The 21,924-nt window shown below is 45.1% G+C and overlaps 1 protein-coding gene across 2 annotated transcripts in view; it reads left to right on the forward strand.

Annotated features, from left to right (window-relative positions):
* The window catches only part of ARHGAP21 (Rho GTPase activating protein 21), a 131,088-nt gene extending 127,421 nt beyond the window's left edge, over positions 1 to 3,667 (forward strand). For both annotated transcript variants that reach the window (XM_055428462.2, XM_055428463.2), the window contains one exon: positions 1,764 to 3,667. In XM_055428462.2, the coding sequence (XP_055284437.2) occupies positions 1,764 to 3,458 (1,695 nt within the window). In that variant the 3' untranslated portion in view covers positions 3,459 to 3,667. The remainder of the gene's footprint in view (positions 1 to 1,763) is intronic.
* Positions 3,668 to 21,924: the final 18,257 nt, after the last annotated feature.

Below are 21,924 nucleotides of genomic sequence, written 5' to 3' on the forward strand. Positions count from 1 at the left end.
TCTTTTGTTATAAAAGAAGTAACAGTCATTTGCTCTAACATATACATGATCACAGAATCATCAATGTTGGGACTCTTAAAGATAATCTAATTTTTTTCACTTAAATAAACAATGAAATTGAGTTGTTGAAAACTGAATCACTTGCTCAGTGTCATACGCAGCAGCAAGTGAGGGAAGAACAGGCTAAAGAAACACCAGATCTTCTAATTCAGAGCCCAGTCATAGCCATCATTCCCTGAGGTCTTCAGGAGAATGTGTTAAAATGTGAATAAGCATCAGAAAAGTCCTGGATAATTAGACAGTCCTTTATAACTTAGAAAAACAAAGTTCTGTACATCTGATTTGATTTTGGAAAGTCCTTTTTAATACAACAGGCTAAGTTTTTACTTTAATTTTCAAGATTTCAGTATAGCAGTTCTAGCGTGTCTAAAATTTTTATGACAATAGAGAAACCATACTTTCTGCTTCTGACTCAGCATACTGCCTGCCTGCTCATCTTAAATGGGGTGTGTTAAATCAGCTAAAGGTTTATTGATACCCCTCTCCTCCATTTACTGAGCCTGTAGGCATTATGAATATGTTAATTAAATGGTCTTAAACAGTCGTCATCAGGAACCTATAGCTGACTAAGCTGGTTGGCTGCACTGCCGCTTTCTCAATACAGGGCATGACAGAGTTTCTATCTTAAATTGACCTTAGGTTTTTTTAACTTTCTGAGATGGTAAAGCGTCTGCCTGCAATGTGGGAGACCTGGGTTCAATCCCTGAGTCAGGAAGATCCTCTGGAGAAGGAAATGGTAACCCACTCCAGTACTCTTGCCTGGAAAATTCCATGGACGGAGGAGCCTGGTAGGCTACAGTCCATGGGGTCACAAAGAGTCGGACATGACTGAGCAACTTCACACTCACTGAGATCAGTGAAGACATTACCAACCTAGTTTACCTAAGGCCAGTGTCTGCAGATCCAGCCTGACTGAACTAATGGGAACTCAAAAGCTCCCTTATCTTAATCAGCTTATGCGACACAGTATCTGTATCATGTGACATCTGTAATTAGAAAAAAGGTAGTCATAAGATTTTAGTAACCAGCATCAGAATATTATATTCAGCTGTCAGAATATTGACTATGAAACCTGTGTTCCAGAGGAAAGAATCTGTAGACCCACTGAGTATAGCAGAAGCGGGGATGGTCCATAGATACAGAAAAGTTAAGAACAATGGGGGGTGGAGGTCACCAAACACAAAATGTGTCCCTGAAAGACAGGTGTATATGAGCTGTGTGACTTGGCTGATAAATAAATATTAATTAGTCCCATTTCTAGTTAATTGAAAATAAAATGTTAGGCACAAATTAAAAGGAGGTGTAAAAACTACACCTTGTTACTACTTGGCTTTAGTGGTTGAGAAATAATTGGGGGTGGGGGAGGAAGGACTGGAGTTTGGGATTAGCAGATATAAACTATTACATATGGGATGGATAAACAACAAGGTCCTCCTGTTTAGCACAGGGCACTCTATCAATATCCTTGATGTACCATAATGGAAAAGAACGTCTATATGTATTATAACCCAGTCACTTTGCTGTGCAGCAGAGATTGGCACAATCTTGTAAATCAACTATATTTCAGTTTTAAAAAGTTTTTTTTTTTTTTTTAATCAAGCAATAGAAATTGCACACACACACAAAGAAATATTTGGGGGGGGAACCTTTTCAGAAAATGAACTCGATGACGTTCTGTTCAAAGTGTTATCTCTGCTTCCCAGGGTTCTTGGGGATCCGGAAAAGACCAGTACAGCAGGGACCTGCTTGTATCCTCCATCTTCGCGGCTGCCAGTCGCAAGAGGAAAAAGCCAAAAGAAAAAGCACAACCCAGCAGCTCGGAAGACGAGCTGGACACTGTGTTTTTCAAGAAAGAAAACTCAGAGCAGGGTCACCACGACATTAAAGAAGAGTCCAAAAAAGAGAGTGAGACACCGGGCCGAAAACAAAGGACCGTTGCTCCCAAAGAAAACAACAGGAAGAAAGACAGCAGCGGAGGCGGCAGAGCTGAGCAGAGGGCCCCGCGGGGGGAGAGCCTGGGGCCCCCGGCCCCACAAAGCACCAAGCAGAGCCGGTCACCCACCCTGAGCTGCCGCCTCGCCGTCCTGAGAGAGAGCCCCAGGGCCCTCGCGGCCCAGAAGACCTCCCACCTGGAAGACGCGGGGTCCGACGACGCCGGCGCGCCGCTCAGCACTCGCGCCCCGGCTCCCCCGGCAGGCCTTCCCACCAGGAAAGCCCCCAGCCCCGAGCCCAAGCACAGCGAGCTCCTGGCCAGTGTCGGCAGCGTCACTTCCGACTACGCCGGCGCACCGTCCGCCCCTTACCTGGCCGGCCTCGACTCCAGCCGGCTGAGCCCCGAGGTGCAGTCCATGGCCGAGAGCCGGGGAGACGAAGCTGACGACGAGAGGAGCGAGCTGGTCAGCGAGGGCCGGCCGGTGGAGACGGACAGCGAGAGCGACTTCCCGGTCTTCCCTGCCGCCCTGGCCTCCGACAGGCTCTTCCGAGGAAAACTCCAAGAGGCCGCGAGGACCAGCCGGAGAAACTCGGAAGGCAGCGAGGTCAGCTGCACAGAGGGAAGTTTGACGCCGAGTTTAGAAAGCCGGAGACAGCTCTTCAGCTCCCATAAGCTGATCGAGTGTGACACTCTGTCCAGGAAGAAATCCGCCAGGTTCAAGTCGGACAGCGGGAGTCTAGGAGACGCCAAGAATGAGAGAGAAGCCCCTTCCATCACCAAAGTGTTCGACGTTATGAAAAAAGGAAAATCCACCGGAAATTTACTGACACCACCAGCCAGAAGCGAATCAGACAAACAGGAACCCACTTGGAAAACAAAAATAGCCGATCGGTTAAAACTGAGGCCCAAAGCCCCAGCCGATGACATGTTTGGAGTAGGAAGTCAAAAAACCATCGCCGATCCTGCCAAAAGGAAAAACATCAAACGCAGACACACGCTGGGCGGGCACAGGGATGCTACTGAAATTAGTGTTCTGAATTTCTGGAAAGCACAGGAGCAGAGCGGGGACAGAGAATCCGAACTTTCAGCTGTGAATCGATTGAAGCCCAAATGCTCCGCCCAGGACCTCTCCATCTCAGACTGGCTGGCCAGGGAGCGGCTACGCACCAGTACCACTGACCTGAGCAGAGGGGACACGGGGGACCCCCAGCCTGAGAGTCTCGGCACCTTAGAAATAGCAACCAGGGACCTGCCCCTGTCTTTCCAGTCCGATGCAGACAGTTCTTCCAGCACCTTGGCTTCAACTAACAGGGCCCCTCTTTCCACACCACCACAGTCACCTGACCAAATAAATGGAGAAAGCTTCCAGAACACGAGCCAAAACTCCAGTTCTGCAGCCACGGTCCAACCTCATCAACTGTCTGAAACCCCAGACCACAAAGCACAGTTCCATCCCTGTCTTTAAACTGGGGGTCCTTTCTCGATGGAATAAAAGCTACTGTTACACTTTCCAGTAACTCTGTAAATATTTTCTTGTACCAGAATTGTTATTATGCAGCCTTCATTTGGGCTGGTTTCATCATTTTGCACTGTGAAATAGCTTTACGGTGCATTACTACAGCCAGAAGAACATATATATATATATAAATATATAAATAAATATATATTTAAAATATATTGGATAGTTGTATACAAAGGAGCAAGGTATTTGTTGCAACTCACTGCATAGTGTGTACACCCAAGATAACTGAAGAAAATCTCTGGCGTTACTACGCGGCAGATGTGTTCTTTTGGTTTCATCACTAACAAAAGTGCCTCATCATAAAAATACATTTGGTTTTTAGGGTGCCATATTGTTAAAATTAGATAACGTACATTGAGCAAAAAAATAAAATGTGTTTTATTGGTAACAAATTTAATCACATTTACCAGTTTTAACACAGGTGGATACAGAACTTCCATTCTCTAGTCATTCCAGGTGGATCTCTGAGTTTTCTATTCCAACTTTTAATACAGTTTTTGAGTTTTGTGTGACTTGAATTTTTAATCTTTCTGTAAAATACGTAACTTAAATGAACATATTATATGTGTATCTTTTCTTCAGATACCAGATTTGATATAAATGTTGTAACATAGATGTGTAGATAGTGACCTGGATGGAACTGGCTTCTTTATGGAGAAGAATATAATTCTGCATGAGGACTTAATGGATCCAAACCTGTGTCATGCCTGTGTGCATACCCAATTAAACACTGGAAATAAAAATTGTTTTGGTGAACTTTGTATGGCTTGAAACTAACTCTTATTACTTACTAATATATAGTTAAATGCTATTCGTTTATAACTACCATTATTCTAGTTTTTATTTTAGTTTTTTAGATTTATTTGGTCGCATCAGGCCTTAGTTGTATCACGTGGCTCTTTCATGGTGGCACTCGGCCTCTCTAGTTGTGCGCATGGACTCAGCAGTTGCAGTGTGTGAGCTTAGTTGCTTTTCAACATGTGGGATCTTAATCTCCCAACCAGGGATTGAACCCGTGTCCTGCACATTGTGAGGAGTATTGTTCATCACTGGGCCACCAGAGAAATCCCAGTTCTGCCTTTTAAAAATTATCTGCTCTTAACATTCCCCCCTCCTCTTTTTGGCTGTGTCTGGCGGAGATCTCTTATAAACGTTTCTATTGGCCTGACTTTACTTGTGTACACAGGTAATATTTAACTTTTCTGGCTGAAGTCATGTATGCTGTTTACCTTTTCATAGAGATAATGACTAAAGAGAACATGCATTTAGAAGTCAACCCAACTCTATGCTTCCTAGATACATAAACGTGGACACATCATTTAACTTCTCTGAATTTATTCCCTTGTACAAACAACAATGATAACAGTATCTACTGTAAGGGTTATTAGATTTAAGTGAGATACTGTTCCAAAAAATTGCTTGCCACACAGTACTTGCAAAATGTTTATCAAAGATATTCTTAGAAATAATGGGTACTTAAAGATTATTAAATTTTTAAAAAATCTGTCCAGTTTTAAATTTCACTTGTGTCTCATTTCTAAAAGTTCTGTTTAGTTGTCTCAATTTAGCTTAATCAATTGTGAGATCCATTTTATCACATTTTAAGTCTTCTTTTATATCTATGAAATATTTAATCCATTGATGTTAGCATGAATTCTAGAACCAGACTGCCTGCTTCAAATCAAGGCTCTGCCATTTACAAATTGGATGAGTTTGAACAGCTACCTGACTTCTCTGTGCCTTTCCTTACATGTGGAGTGAAGGAAAGAACAATCCTTGTCTCATTGTTACATGTGTTTGCTGTATTATTATATTTTAGATCTGTTGCTTGCCATAGCTTCAGTTTTATCAGGTCTGATTCATTCGTCTTTAACTTCTAATTCTTTCTTTTTTTAGATTTATTTAATTTTTTGGCGATGCTATGTGGCATGTGGGATCCTAGTTCCCTGGCCATTGGGAGTTCAGAGTTCCAACTACTAGACCACCAGGGAAGTCCATAACCTCTTAATTCTTTAATCTGACATTTCTATTGACCCTAGCTTATGGTGCTTCTGTATGTTTGGAGTGTCTATTCATACAAGTCAGAATAAGAGATTTATAATTTTATCATTGTCATTTTTGTGGCAAAAAAGTAAACCTTTGTCATGGTGCACCATAATTCAGTGTACCCAAATAATCATTTTCCCTTTTTCTATTTTTGAGAATACCAAAAGACTGCTTTTTGAAGAGAAAGTGGGAGGAAGAAAGGCATTTGAGATGTCACTTAGAGCTTTGTAAGTCAACGTTAAGATTCCTATTATCTCATAGTCACTCAAGAGCTTCTGGGGAGTTTTTTTAGAGAAGTCCTTTAGATTCAGAGAATAACATCTCTAGTTTCCTAGAGAATTCAACACAAAAGCTGAAATATGACTTTGTATTATATTTCTAGTATAGATACCATTGTAAATATTAGGAAACAGTAATCTTCTCATTCCTCTAGTCCATTCCAATGGACATCAGGCAAACAAAACTCTTAAATCATAGAATTATAGCTTAAGTATTCAAACTTTATGGGGTTCCTCATCTTGCTAAGAAGGGTCTGTGGACTAAAGGACCTTGGGTCCACCTCACCCCACAATTCTCCCCATACGCTTTTCGTCTGCCTGTCACTTCCCTCCTTTCTCCTCCCCTTATCCCTGGAATATTGGCCACTTCCCCTCAGGCACCACTTCCAGCACAGGTTCCCACTAGGAAAGATGTGACGAAAGTTCCTGAGAGAGGTAAGCAGATGAGGTCACTTAAAGCAGCGCTGTGTCTTTTCTAATTCCGGGGAAGACACCGTGGCAGAAAGCCCCGTTCGTTCGTGCCTTGGTGCTCTAGGGGCTGGCCCTGTGAGGGGAGGGCAGCCTGAGCCCCCGGGACGCCCCGGGCTGACGTCCCCTGTCGACACGTGTATGCGTCTTCAGCAGAAGTGCATGTGCTCTGAACTCGGGAGTTTGCGTACCGCCAGGGCCATCTAAAGTAGGTGGCATTCTCCTTGGAAACAGCTAGTGTCAGTCGCTCAGTCGTGTCCGACTCTTTGCGACCCCATGGACTGTAGCCCACCAGGCTCCACTGTCCATAGGATTTCCTAGGCAAGAACGCTGGAGTGGGTTGCCATTTACTCCTCCAGGGGATCTTCCCAACCCAGGGATTGAATTCACGTCTCCTGCATTGCAGGTAGATTGTTTACCATCTGAAGTCACCAGGGAAGCTTCCTTAGCTGGAAACAGCTAAGGGACAATTCTGCCCTGACGGAGAAGGGGGCTGGTTAGAGCCCAGGGTGGTAGCTGGACAGTGTGGCTGTCCCCACCATACTGGTTCCTTGAGAAAAGTTGGGGAAGCGTCAAGGCCTTTACTGGGAGGGCTTTCTTTCCTTTGGCTTTTGTGTGACTCAGTAATGAGTGAGCTAACCTTTCAAGTCTTTGGTCTTCAGTTTTGTTTTTTTTTTAATTTTTTTTAAGTTTTGGGATTTTCGGTTTTGGCTTTAATATTACCAGCTTTTCTCAGTGCCGCCATCTTCCCAGAAGCCTCTGTTGTTGCTATGGTAACAGTTCATGTTACAATAGTGCGTGGGGGCACGTGCTTGGCTGCCTAAGCAACCATTAGTTCAGTTCAGTCGCTCAGTCGTGCCCCACTCTTTGCGACCCCTAGAATCACAGCACGCCAGGCCCCCCTGTCCATCACCAACTCCCGGAGTTCACTCAAACTCATGTCCATCGCATTGGTAATGCCATCCATCCATCTCATTTTCCGTCGTCCCCATCTCCTCCCGCCCCCAGTCCCTCCCAGCATCAGAGTCTTTTCCAGTGAGTCAACTCGTCGCATGAGGTGGCCCAAGTATTGGAGTTTCAGCTTTAGCATCAGTCCTTCCAATGAACACCCAGGATTGATCTCCTCTAGAATGGTCTGGTTGGATCTCCTTGCAGTCCAAGGGACTCTCAAGAGTCTTCTCCAGCACCACAGTTCAAAAGCATCAATTCTTCAGCGAGCAGCTTTCTTCACAGTCCAACTCTCACATCTATACATGACCACGGGAAAAACCATAGCCTTAACTAGATGGACCTTGGTTGGCAAAGTAATGTCTCTGCTTTTTAATATATTATCTAGGTTGGTCATAACTTTCCTTCCAAGGAGTAAGCGTCTTTTAATTTCATGGCTGCAATCAGCATCTGCAGTGATTTAGGAGCCCAAAAAAATAAAGTCTGACACTGTTTCCACTGTTTCCCCATCTATTTCCCATGAAGTGATGGGACCAGATGCCATGATCTTTGTTTTCTGAATGTTGAGCTTCAAGCCAACCTTTTCACTCTCCACTTTCACTTTCATCAATAGGCTTTTGAGTTCCTCTTCACTTTCTGCCATAAGCGTGGTGTCTTCTGCATATCTGATGTTATTGATATTTCTCCCAGCAATCTTGATTCCAGCTTGTGCTTCTTCCAGCCCAGCGTTCCTCATGATGTACTCTGCATATAAGTTAAATAAGCAGGGTAACAATATACAACCTTGATGCACTCCTTTTCCTATTTGGAACCAGTCTGTTGTTCCATGTCCAGTTCTAACTGTTGCTTCCTGACCTGCATACAGGTTTCTCAAGAGGCAGGTCAGGTGGTCTGGTATTCCCATCTCTTTCAGAATTTTTCACAGTTTATTGTGATCCACACAGTCAAAAGCTTTGGCATAGTAAATGAAGCAGAAATAGATGTTTTTCTGGAACTCTCTTGCTTTCTCCATGATCCAGCAGATGTTGGCAATTTGATCTCTGGTGCCTCTGCCTTTTCTAAAACCTGCTTGAACATCTGGAAGTTCACAGTTCACATATTGCTGAAGCCTGGCTTGGAGAATTTTGAGCATGACTTTACTAGCGTGTGAGATGAGTGCAATTGTGAGGTAGTTTGAGCATTCTTTGGCATTGCCTTTCTTTGGGATTGGAATGAAGACTGACCTTTTCCAGTCCTGTGGCCACTGCTGAGTTTTCCAAATTTGCTGGCATATTGAGTGCAGCACTTTCACAGCATCATCTTTCAGGATTTGAAATAGCTCAATTGGAATTCCATCACCTCCACTAGCTTTGTTCGTAGTGATGCTTCCTAAGGCCCACTTGACTTCACATTCCAAGATGTCTGGCTCCAGGTGAGTGATGACACCATCGTGATTATCTTGGTTGCGAAGATCTTTTTTGTACAGTTCTTCTGTGTATTCTTGCCACCTCTTCTTAATATCTTATGCTTCTGTTAGGCCCATACCATTTCTGTCCTTTATCGAGCCTATCTTTGCATGAAATGTTCCCTTGATATCTCTAATTAGAAACCACTAATGCTGACGCAATTCTGAGAGTTCCTGCTTGTCAATGTCATCCCCGGGCAAGCCTGAGGTTTACCTTTTCAGAAGGTGGATATGGAAGGAAGGGGCAAGAGAAATGAGACACTCCTCCTCCCCTTTTGCCTACAAGGAAAAGCGCTGCCTTTGTGGCCTAGCGTGCACGAGGCCTTTTTATTTTGGATCCAACCGACTTTTACGATATCGCTGCTGCTCCTTGTCTCAGGCACCACCAGCCCGGGCCACGATGCGGGTGTCCAGGCCCGGCTTCACTAAGTGGGTTCTGGCTCTCCAGCTCCGTAGAGCCGCCCCCTGTTCCTCAGCCCTTTCCTCCTCGCTGAGCTTTAGAACCAGATGATTCTCCTTAACAGCAAATTCCCGGCCTCGCCCTGGTCAGCGAGCCACGCCGGGCAGTTAATGGCTGGGCGCCCTCAGCTTAGGGCCCATGGGCGGGTGCGCCCTCCGGAGCGTTCCAGAGCCCGCTGCGAGTGGGAGTGGGGCGGGCCCTGCAGCCTGGGAAGCCCCGGCCTCCTCCCTCCCTCCCAAACCCTACTTGTGACGTAGCATAAGGGTCAAATTTTGAAAAGGCGAAATTGTGAGGCAAAAAAAGAAAGAGCTGGAGGTGTGAAGGCCATAGGGAGCAGGCCCAGGGAACCGGAGACCCTTTTCCTTCTTCCTCGCTGGGGACCCCAGTGTCATAGTCGACCCCTCCTGAAGGGGTTGCCCCCGAGATGAGCGGCTTTTGGTTGAAAAATGAAGTGAAACCCATTTCCTCCCTGGCGTCTTCCAAGGGCCAAGAACTGGATGGATACAAGCCAGAAGCCTTCTTCCCCGAGCTTCTGCCACGAGGAGACAGGAAGGTCTCAGAGGTGAGTGTTGACAAGCCGCGTCGTCCTTGGTTGTGCGGGACTGTTTCGTGCTATGTTGGATGTTCGGCAGCACCCTGGCGCCCACCCACTGGACGCCAGTAACACCCCTAGGGCCCCATTTGCAAATCCTCAAAATTGTCTCCACATATTCCCAGCTGTCTCCTGGGGGCAAATACCCTCTAGTTGGAAACCTGGGAGGCAGTTGTTGGTCCCCAGGAGATGGAGGATCCTCTCTGCCAGCGATGGTGGGAGGGATGGAAGTGGGTGGGGTTGGGGGGATTTGGGGGGGGTCTACAACCTAGTGAACTGGACTCAGCGTACACGCTGTGAGAACACCCCAAGCCAAATGAATCAACCTCCAGGAGTGCAGACCCCGCGCAGTTACTGACTGAGGTGCTTCGAAAACACGCCAGGGCCGAATGTCTCATTTTTTGGTAGTACGTCGCTTATGCGGAGGGAAATTCCACACACCTCCCCCGCCATCCTGTTAGGACTCGGGGGTACAACTAGCTGAGAGTTATTGAAACACAAAGGTAATGTCTTGGCATTCCTTGCATTGAGGCACAAGAGTCTGCCAAGCCTGTTGTAGATGTTGGTAAAGGGTTTGGGTTTTATTTAAGGCACCTGGAATGATCCGTTGACTCTTAACAGGTGGAAATGCAACAGGGATACATATAAATTCGTATTTGAGTGCAGAGTATCAATTACACAGTGTAGAACGGGGCTTGGGTGGCTCGGCATTTGTTTACGTGGAAAAGCCTCGCGGGTTTTTGCTGACACCAGAGAGTGAACTGTGGGGGCCCTGCTGCTCAGAGTCTACTAGAGTCATGGGGGCTCAAATAGGAACTGGATCACGAGACTAAGAGTGGAACTCTCAATAGGCTCTGTCTTTTGTTCAGATTTCAGTGCAGGGTTGACCCATTGCTTTGGTAAGCTTACCTGAGTCAGGCCCTGGGTTTCCCCGGCTTCTTCCCTCACCCACATGTGAGTAGCTTCCTGCTCCTCCATCCCTGTCATGGGCAGCACAACTTCCTGCAGAAATCCCGCAGGTAAAAATGAAAGGATAGTAAGTTCTTGGTGAGCAGAGGCAGGAGAGAGGGCTGCCTTGTGTGGATTCACACTCCTACCTGTGGGATTTGAGTTCGGAGGGTATCCCACCACAGCTCCTATCTTAGCTCCTCTGGCCAACAAGCACCACAGGGGGCTTGGCTTGTACAGCAAACATGTCCTCACAGCTCTAGAGGCCAGAAGTTCAAGATCAGGGTGCCAGCTTGCTTGGGTTCTGGTGAAGGCTCTTCTCCTGTCTTGCAGATGACCATCTTCTGAGGCATCTTCTCTTAGAAGGGCATTAATCCTAATAGGAGGGCCTCTCCCTCATCACTTCATTTAACCTTCATCACCCGCCACAAACCCCGTATTTGGAAATATCATCATGTTGCTGCTGCTGCTGCTAAGTCACTTCAGTCGTGTCCGACTCTGTGTGACCCCATAGATGGAAGCCCACCAGGCTCCGCCATCCCTGGGATTCTCCAGGCAAGAACACTGGAGTGGGTTGCCATTTCCTTCTCCAATGTGTGAAAGTGAAAAGTGAAAGTGAAGTCGCTCAGTCATGTCCAACCCATATCGACCCCACGGACTGCAGCCTACCAGGCTCCTCCATCCATGGGATTTTCTAGGCAAGAGTACTGGAGTGGCTTGCCATTGCCTTCTCCGACTGTCATGTTAGGGAAGCCCTAACTTAGAAAGGACACCAGCATTCAGTCCATAACAGTTCTGGCCTCTGATATTTGGAATGCCACCATTTTGTGCTTGACTCTGTAATTAAAAGTAGCCTTCTTCCTACAGCCCTAGAGCACTTAGAGGGACCAGAGGGAACCATTAGTTTTCTAGTGCTTTATTTATCAGCTCAGTTCAGTTGCTTAGTCGTGTCAGACTTGTTCCAACCCCAGGCTTCCCTGTCCATCACCAACTTGCTGAAACTCATGTCCATGCAGTCAGTGATCTCATACAACTATCTCATCCTCTGTCATACCTTTCTCCTGGCTTCAGTCTTGCCCAGAATCAGGGTCTTTCCCAGTGAGTCAGTTCTTTACATCAGGTATCCAAATATTAGCTTCAGCTTCAACATCAGTCCTTCCAATGAATATTCAGGATTGATTTCCTTTAGGATTGACTGGTTTGATCTCCTTGCTGTCCAAAGGACTCTCAAGAGTCTTCTCCAGCACCACAGTTCAAAAGCATCACTTTATTTATCACTTTCCCCCAAATAGGAATCATGGGAGGTACTGAGTAGTTCTGAGAGGGAGGTCCTGAAATGAGGGCAAATGCCACCTGTCTCTGGAGAAGGAAATGGCAACCCACTCCAGTGTTCTTGCCTGGAGAATCCCAGGGACGGGGGAGCCTGGTGGGCTTCCGTCTATGGGGTCACACAGGGTCGGACACGACTGAAGTGACTTAGCAGCAGCAGCAGCCACCTGTCTCACACATTCATCCAGGGCCATCGGTGCATACCACCTCTTGGTTGTTCATTTGGATAACTGGCCAAAACTGAGAAGGAAGTTGAATTTAGTGAGGAGTGGGCTGGAAGAAGCACAGGCTGGAATCAAGATTGCCAGGAGAAATATCAATAACCTCAGATATGCAGATGACACCACCCTTATGGCAGAAAGTGAGGAAGAACTAAAGAGCCTCCTGATGAAGGTGAAAGAGGAAAGTGAAAAAGTTGGCTTAAAGCTTATCATTCAGAAAACTAAGATCATGGCATCTGGTCCCATCACTTAATGGCAAATAGATGGGGAAACAGTGGAAACAGTGGCTGACTTTATTTTTCTGGACTCCAAAATCGCTGCAGATGGTGACTGCAGCCATGAAATTAAAAGACACTTACTCCTTGGAAGGAAACTTATGACCAACCTAGACAGCATATTGAAAAGCAGAGACATTACTTTGTCAATATAGGTCTGTCTAGTCAAGGCTATGGTTTTTCCAGTGGTCATGTATGGATGTGAGAGTTGGACTGTGAAGAAAGCTGATCGCCAAAGAATTGATGCTTTTGAACTGTGGTGTTGGAGAAGACTCTTGAGAGTCCCTTGGACTGCCAGGAGATCCAACCAGTCTGTCCTAAAGGAAATCAGTACTGAATATTCATTGGAAAGACTGATGTTGAAGCTGAAACTCCAATACTTTGGCCACCTCATGAGAAGAGCTGACTCATTTGAAAAGACCCTGATGCTGGGAAAGATTGAGGGCAGGAGGAGAAGGGGACGACAGAGGATGAGATGGTTGGATGGCATGACCAACTCAATGGACATGTGTTTAGGTGAACTCTGGGAGTTGGTGATGGACAGGGAGACCTGGTGTGCTGCAGTTCATGGCGTCACAGAGTTGGACATGACTGAGCGACTGAAGTGAACTGAGGGCTTGCAATAGTGTGTGTGTTTTATGTTTATTTGGCTGGACTGGGTCTTAGCTGCAGCCTGTGGGTTCTTTAGTTGTGGCATGCAAACTGTTAACTGCATCATTTGTGGTCTAGTTTCCTGACCAGGGTTGCAGGCAGTTCCTCTGCAGTGGGCGTGCAGTCTCAGCCACTGGACTGCCAGGGAAGTTCCTGCAATATCTTAGAGGAAGTTCCAGAAATGACCACCAGGTGGCATCTAGCAAACAGTTGTTTGGTTGGTAAAATGCTGCTGAACTCGAGGGAGTCTTTAAGTTTTGGATGACACAAATGTGAGCTTCTCAGCCATCTTCCACCAGGCTCCACCAAAAAGCATAGTCCTTCATGATTTGTGGCAGGTCCTGATATGAATCTGTGTGTATGGAGGGATTTCAATCTCTGTAATTCTTAAATTTTTACTGACTACTTCACACCACTTGGGGGTGTGCCAGCTCCCCCAAGGATTATGCAAGGGAGAGTGTTCATAGCAGGGCCCCTGATCCTGGCTTCTTAGAATATTCCAGGCAGAGAGAACAGTCTTATGCCTCAGGCTTGTCTGATGGGCAGGACAGAGAGCAGGGCAAGTGGAGCAGAGGGAGGGACATGGCAAATGCTTTGAGCTGAGATGAAGGGTGAGTAGCAGCCAGCTCCCATAGGGCAGGAATGGCTTCCTTTGTTGTGGGAGTGTCTCCTTGAGGAATTTTGGACAGACGGGGCAGAAGGAGGACATAACCTCTTTCTCTGGGGTCACTCAGTGAGAGGGCATTCTTTTCTTCTGGGACCTAGAACGTGTGTCAGAGCCGGCCAGACCCATCTGTGGTGTGCTTCTGTTCTGTGGAAGTGACTGACTGCAAGCACCACACAGTGACCTGGTTATTCCTGAAAGTCTGCTTTCCTCAGTCCATCTCCAGGGGACTGAACTCTTTCTTGTTTGTGAAATATTCCCACTTGGCTTGGTTTACCTGAACTGATGGCTGCTGCTGCTGCTGCTAAGTCGCTTCAGTCGTGTCCGACTCTGTGTGACCCCATAGACGGCAGCCCACCAGGCTCCGCCATCCCTGGGATTCTCCAGGCAAGAACACCGGAGTGGGTTGCCATTTCCTTCTCCAATGTGTGAAAGTGAAAAGTGAAAGTGAAGTCGCTCAGTCTTGTCCGACTAGTAGCGACCCCACGGACTGTAGCCCACCAGGCTCCTCTGTCCATGGGAGTTTCTAGCAAGAGTACTGGAGTGGTTTGCGATTGCCTTCTCTGACAGCAGTAAATAAAAAAGCCCTTCTGAGGGTCCTGGAGGTGTTCAGGTCCCTTGGCTTCAGAAAGAGCAGGGACCAGGCCTGGCTGGCTCTTTTTTGGCCCAGAGGAGACCAGAAGTGCAGAGGTGAGAGCTGCCGAGGCCCCAGTCTCTGGCAGTAGTGCGTGTGGTCCAGAGATCGCAAAATCAGAAAAGGGGAAAGACAAGAAAGGGAACTAAATGGCTCAAAGACAAACTTCATCTTCCTTACAGATCTAAGGATCTTAGCCTTCTGATCTGCCTGGAATCTTAGCTCTATTCTCCCTTAAGGGGCAGCACTGAAAACCACTTTAAGTGCTGCCTCAAACAGAATGTGATTAATTGCTATGGAGAAGCACTTAACTACTGCGTTACTGGGCTGGCCGACTTTTAAAAATAGTTTTTATATTGGAGTATGATTTATTTACAGTGTTGTGTTTCAGGCGTACAGCAAGGTGAATCAGTTATACATATACATATATCCATTCTTTTCCTATATAGGTTATAACAGAATATTGACTAGAGTTCCCTGTGCTACATCCCCCTTGCTGGTTATCTTATATCTATATATGTATAGTAGTATGTACATGTTAATGCCAAACTCCTAATTTATCTCTCCCCTCCACACCTTTTCCCCTTTGGTAACCATAAATTTATTTTTCTAGTCTGTTTCTATTTTGTAATAAATTTATTTGTATCATTTTTTTAGGTTCCACATATAACTGATATATGGTATTTGTCTTTCTCTGTCTGATTTAGTATGATAATCTCTAGGTCCATTGATGTTACTGCTTTTTGATGACTGAGTAATATTCCAGTGTGTGTGTGTATACACGTGAAAGCTTGTGTCTCATTACCTTTTTAATTGAATTTTCATTGGACTGACGTTGATATACAGTGTTGTATGTGTTTTAGGTGTACATAATCTCTTATTTATACATCTGTAAGTATCTATTCATCTTTGGTTTCTTTTCCCATATAAGTTATTATCGAGTGTTAAGTAGACTTCCCTTGCTATACCTATGTCTTTGTTGATTATCTATTTTATGTGTAATATAATAGTTTCTGTTTTTCAATCCTAGCTTATTTCCCACATCTTTGTTTTTCAGTAACCATAATTTTGTTTTCTACTTTTGTGTGTCTGTTTCTCCTTTGTTAACTGGTTTATATTGTTACTAATTTTTAGATTCCACCTGTAAATGATATCATATGATATTTGTCTTTTATTTCCAACTTACTTCACTTAGTATATTACAACTAGACCCATCTAGGTTGCTGCAGTTGGCATTATTGAGCTCTTTTTCATGCCTCAATGTGGACATAAATGATTTCTTTATCCATTCACCTATCAGTAGACTTTTAGGTTGTTTCCCTGTCTTGACTATTGTGAATAATACTGCTATGAGCATAGAGGTGCATGTATCTTTTTGAATTATACTTTTTTCTGAATATATTCCCAGGATTGGGACTGCTGGTTCATATCTGTCTTTAGTCTGTATTGCTACTGCCCTGTGTGGGTTGGTAAAGATGAAAATTGGTTCCTACTGCCCTTCATCATAGAGCAGAGACTTCTTATTTGTTCCATAGGGAATACTAGTAGGTAAAGTGTTTAAGTAAAGCCATGGATAGGGACTGAGGGACGTGTTACCGACCAGCGTTCTTGACCTCCTTAGTCAATAGAAATCGATTAGAAGCCAGACAAGAAGTTCAAGCCAGCTTTACTGGGGTCCCTGCTGCAGCAGGAGGGAGCAAGAACAAAGAGGTTCCCTTGCTTGTTTGCTTCCTGAGGCAGGCATGCTTGTCCCTTATGTGAGGTAGGGAAGGGATGGGTCCGGGGGTCAGGCCAGAAGGGTGCCTTAGGTGGTTCGCCCACCCCTTAGGTGGTCAGAAGTGGCAGTTGGGTTCTTTGGTCTCTTTGAATTGTTTGTCTAGAATTTGTCCCAACTGCACCTGCACTTGCTTTTTAGTTCCATACAGTTTCTCTGTATTTCATTTATTGAGGAGAGGTGTGTCCAGATGCAAGCATTGCAGCACTGCAGCAAAGGGTCCCAGGCCTGTCTCATTCTTTCCTGAGACTCTGCACACTTATTCTTTAGGGGCTCAAGTTCTCTTCTGAAATTTCTTCCTGCTGGACAGGGGCCACAGACACTAGCCTGCCCTAGAGGTGCAGAAGTCCCTCACTGACTGTTCCAAGGACCTGCAGGGTCCTTTTGCCCCTGCCAAAATTATGACGCCCCTCTGCCCAGGCATATATTTCCTTAATATTAACTTTTACCTGTCCTATCGCCTTGATCCACGTGTAACAGGAAGTATTAGTTACTGCACAAACTACCTTGTTCTGCTAGAAGGTACTTAAGCAGAAGACGGTTGTCACAAACTATACCAACCAAGGAAACAAGAGAGGTCCCCAGTCTTGTTAAGACTTCCAATAGGAGCCCCCCACACTACATCATTTTACTCGTCTGTCGATGGTGCCTGTCTTCTGAACAGGTATTTCAGATCTTCCACTGACACTCAGGTATATTTTTCTTCTCTTGTGACCTGTGGGGCTTCTGGAGTTGAAAGCTTTAGTCTGGACAAACGTACCCAATTTGATATCCCTTGCAGTTTGACAGCAGTGGGGGGTGGTTAAAATTACTGTATAGGGGGCCCTTCCATTTTGGTAGTAGTTGATCTTCAGGAGACCCCTCTTCCCAGGTTTTAAGAAAAACTTGGTCCCTGGCGTTTATTTGTGAAGGAACTGCTCCTTTCTCTGTATTTTCAGTGGACACTGGCAGTGCCTTATGGGCATAGTTCTGGATTGCCTTCTGAACTTGTCCTAGATTAATAATATACTCAGGGCCTGGCTCACAACCTCATTTAGCAGAATGTCAGTAGTAAGAAAAGGCCACCTGTAGGTCACTTCAAATGGTCTAAGCCTCAGACCACTCCTGGGGGTGACACAGACCCTGAAGAGTCCAGTAGGAAGCAGGTTGGTCCAGGGTTCATGAGTTTCTTGGCAGAGCTTTGCTAAGGTTTTCTTTAAAGTATGGTTCATTTTCTCTACCTTCACTGAAGACTGGGGGTGCCACAACGTGTGTAGCTTGGAGTCTATCCCTAGGGTCATTGTGAACCCCTGTGAGTTTGGCTATAAAAGAGGGCCCACTATCACTCTGCAAGGACTTCGGAAGCCCAAACGAGGAATTGTTTCTTTTAGAAGGGACTTACGGGAACTTCCCTGATGGTCCAGTGGAAGGCCCAGTGCAGGGGCTACAAGTTCAATCCCTGGTTGAGGAACTAAGATCCCACTGCCTCACAGTCAGAAGACCAAAACATGAAGCAGAAGCAATATTGTAGTAAATTTAATAAAGACTTAAAAAATTTAAAAAAAGAAGTTCACATGAAAAAAAACTGAAAAAAAAAAAGACGGGCTTACAGACTTCCATAGCCTCTTCAGATCAGGTGGGAAAGGTTTCAGCCCATCCTGTGGAAGTATCAACAATCACCAGAAGATATTTACATCCTGATCGTGGGAGCATTTGGGTGAAATCTAACTGCCAGTCTTCCCCTGGATATGTCCCTCTGTGTTGAATTGACCTGAGTAATGAAGGGGGGATTGGATGGATCTGTGGGTTATTATGGGCGCATAAATCACAGGTAAGCGTTACTTGTTTTACTGGTCTTTTGAGCCCCTCCCCTGAAGAAGCCTTTTGTATCAAGTCCCATAGTGCCTCCCTCCCATGGTGGGTGGCATCATGTAAGCTCTTGGTGAGTTTCCATTGTTGGGCCTCAGGGATTAGAACCTTATCCTCCTTTTTATACCAGCCTATGCTTCTTTTCGTAGAGCCTCGTTTCTCAGCGTGTTTGTGTTCCTGTGAGGAGTACTGGACCAGGCTGGGGAGTGCAGGGGGCCCGTCACGAGAGCCATAAACTTGAACAGTCAAGGGGACTGTTTTGCAATTTGATCAGCTTTGCCATTCCCTTGACTCACAAAGGATCCATCCCTCTGATGACACCCACAGTGAACTGGTGCTGGCCGAGTCGGGAGCTGCACTGCTTCTGAAAGAGCCAGAACCAAATCTTTATGTTCTGTGGAGAAGTTTCTGGTGGTTATTAGGTTGGTGCAAAAGTAATTACGGTTTCAGACCCTGAATTTTAAATCATTATGTAACTAGGCTCAAACACATCCTTTTCAATCAAAATAGGAACCACTGCAGTCAACACATTTTTGCCAATGAGAAATAAGTTTGTTTATTCCCATAGCATAAAAATCCATGCTTTGGGATTTGACGAACTCTTGAAAAGCATTTTCTGCATCCTGCTGGTGGCAGAAGTATTTTCCCTGCAAAAAGTTGTCGAGATGCTTGAAGAAGTGGTAGTCAGTTGGCAAGAGGTCAGGTGAATGCGGCAGATGAATTGTAGCCCAGTCCGTTCAACTTCTGAAGCCTTGGTTATGCTGTGTGGTTGGGCGTTGTCAGAAGAATCGGGCCCTTTCTGTGAACCAATGCCGCCTGCAGGGGTTGCCTCTCGTTGCAGCGGCTTCTCTTGTGGAGCATGGGCTCTAGAGTGCAGGCCCAGTAGTTGTGGTGTACGGGCTTGGTTGCCCCATGGCATGTGAAATCTTCCCAGACCAGGGATCAAACCTGTGTCCCCTGCGCTGGCAGGCAGATTCTTTTCTTTTAACCCTTTAAAGAATTTTTAATTGAAATATAGTTGATTTACAATGTCGTGTTAGTTTCAGGTATATAGCTAAGTGATTCAGTTATATATATTTAAATATAATCTCTTTTTAGATTCTTTTCCATTATACGTTATTTACAAGATAATTCACACTTTTGAAGCATACAGTTCAGTGTTCCTCATTTTACCCTCTTCTTAGACCCTGGCAATTGCTAATCTAATTTATTTCTCTGTGGATTTATCTATCCTGACATTTATTTTCATTTCATATAAATGGAATCATATAATATGTAGCTTTTTGCATTTGACTTCTTTTATTTAGCACAGTTTTAAAGATTCATGTATGTTTTAGCATATATCAGTTCCTGGTTTCTTTCTGTTGCACTGGTATACCACATTTTATTTGTTCATTTATCAACTAGTGGACATTGGGTTGTTCCCACTATTAGGCTATTATGTTGTTATGAATGTTCCTGTGCAAGTTTTGTGGGGATATATAGTTTCAGTTCTCTTGGATGATATGTAGAGTAGAATTAATGAATCATATGGTAACTATAGGCTTAACTTTAAGGAACCGCCAACCTGTTTTCCAAAGTGTCTACACATCATTTTATGTTACCTCCAGTAGTGTATGAGGATTCAGTTTCCCCACATCTTTGCCAAATATTTTACTGGCTTTTTGAGTATAGCCTTCCTAGTATTTTGAAAGTGGTACCTCATTGTGATTTTGAGTTACATGTATTTTGATTTGAAAGCATTTTTGAGAATTTTAATGCATCCTTTATGACTAATAGTCATAGCTATCATTTATTGAATATCTTTCTAAACAATATCTTGTGGGTATAATTGCAACTAGTCCTTCATAATCTAGGGATCCACACTCATGGTTCAACCAACTATGGCTCAAAAGTATTTGGAAAAAATATTCCAGAAAGTTTCAGAAAGCAAAGCTGAATATGCCATGCTGTCGACTATTTCCATAGTATTCACATTGTACTAGGTATTATAAGTAACACAGAGCTGATTTACGTATACAGGTATACAGGTAGATGCATAACTTATATGGAAATACTATAGCGTTTTATGTACAGTACTTGAACATCTGCATATTTTGGTATGGGAAGACTGGTGTCCTGGAACTGATCCCCTGCAGACACCAAGGGACCACTCTATTCCTTTTCTATGAAGAGATCAGAGTAAAGAAAGTCAACTGCTGTTTATGGTTTTCACTGAAGTAGAGTCAGTTTTTGCAGTCAGGGCTGTCCAACACCCATGTCTTTATTGTGCAAATCCATTATATGTTAGAGAGACAACACTCGAATCTGGTAGTTCTCAAACTCCAGCATTTGAATCTCTACATTGAGACTCACAGCCCAGAGAATCTTCATTTCAGTAGAGAGACTTTAGGTCTTGAGAACATCCTGGTCCTAAATCCTGGAGAAGGATCAGAAGGAGCCTCACTTGAGCGATTTGTCTCTTTTACTTGCCCAGCCTAATCAGCTCCATTCTGGTAGAATCTTCAGCCAGGTGATGTAGCCTTGACTTCACACATTTATATTCTTGTACTGATTTAAATAATTTCCCAGCAGGTGGATTCTTAACCACTGGACCGCCAGGGAAGTCCCGCCAAGCTGCTGAACAGGGAGGGTCGGGGTATTGCAAAGGGACTGGCAGAGCCTAAGGAGTCCATGTTTTAGGAATTTGCTGAGTAGCGGTTGGAGTCCCCTCAGGGCTTCAGGCTTTAAGGGGTATTGTCTCTTCCTGGGGCATGTTCCCCAGGCCTTAACCTTATTTTTATTGGGGGAACACATTTTGCCCTTCCTGGAACTGAGCTATCTCGAACTGCAGGAGCCACTTATTCTCTAATTTCTTGGAGGATGTCTTGGGGAATATTTGATGCCCAACATGTGGGTCATCCGGGGCTCCTTATAGATGCGTTCTCTGTTTGGATTCTTTCCTTCATTGGGCTTTACCCTGTCCTAAAAATATACTGGCTCCTAACTTATTTAGCGAATCTCCTAAGGAGGGGGATAGGGCGTTCTGTCATGTACAGAAAGAAGTGAGTAATAATAATGGACCTGACTCTGCAGTCAAGGGGAGACATAAATCACTTATCTTTGGCCATCCATCAATTCTAGTCCAGTGTAGTCATGATCAGAGAGGGGGCTGGTTGGCCATGTCAGAACAGAGCGGACAGTTCCTACAAGGCATTCAGTTTTCCTACCCACCACATCAAGGGTGACCCGAGGCTCTGCTGGAGTGATGAAGATGGATCTAGTGGGATGTGGAGCTGGGCAGGCCCTGGGCCCTGTCAGATGGTGTTTGGGCAGGAACCTCTTGTCTGAGACATTCGCAAGGGGTTGCCCCTCCGCATCCCACAGGAGGGTGCCCAGGATATTCCCCCTTCCAGTGCCCGCCTTTCCAACAGAAGGCACACTGCTTTGGACCAGGCAGCTTCTTGGTGGTCTGTCCAGCCTTCTCAGCCCGCCAGACTCCCCTAGAGGTGGTGGGTGAATCAGAGCAGCTAAAAGCTGCATTTTCTTTATTAGCTTCTTATCCTTATTAGATAACCGTTAAGTCTCGGTTGTTAGAGACCTTGAAGGCTTCATCTGCCAAGACTGACAATGGGGTTTGGGGCCCAGCCTCAAACTTGTGTAATTTTCTCTGGGTATCAGGAATGATCTGGATGATAAAACACATGGCCAGTAGTGTCTTTCCTTCTGTGGATTCAGGGACTGTCTGGATGTCTTCCCTGAATGCCTCTGTCGCCCAGCTCAGGAAGACTGCCAGGTTTTCATCTTTTTCCTGTGTAATCTCTTGGACCTTATCATAACTTACAGGCTT

Source organism: Moschus berezovskii, chromosome 15 (assembly GCF_049115385.1).
Source record: "Moschus berezovskii isolate FMDL1 chromosome 15, NW_MosBer_1.0, whole genome shotgun sequence".
NCBI classification, from domain to species: Eukaryota; Metazoa; Chordata; class Mammalia; order Artiodactyla; family Moschidae; genus Moschus; species Moschus berezovskii.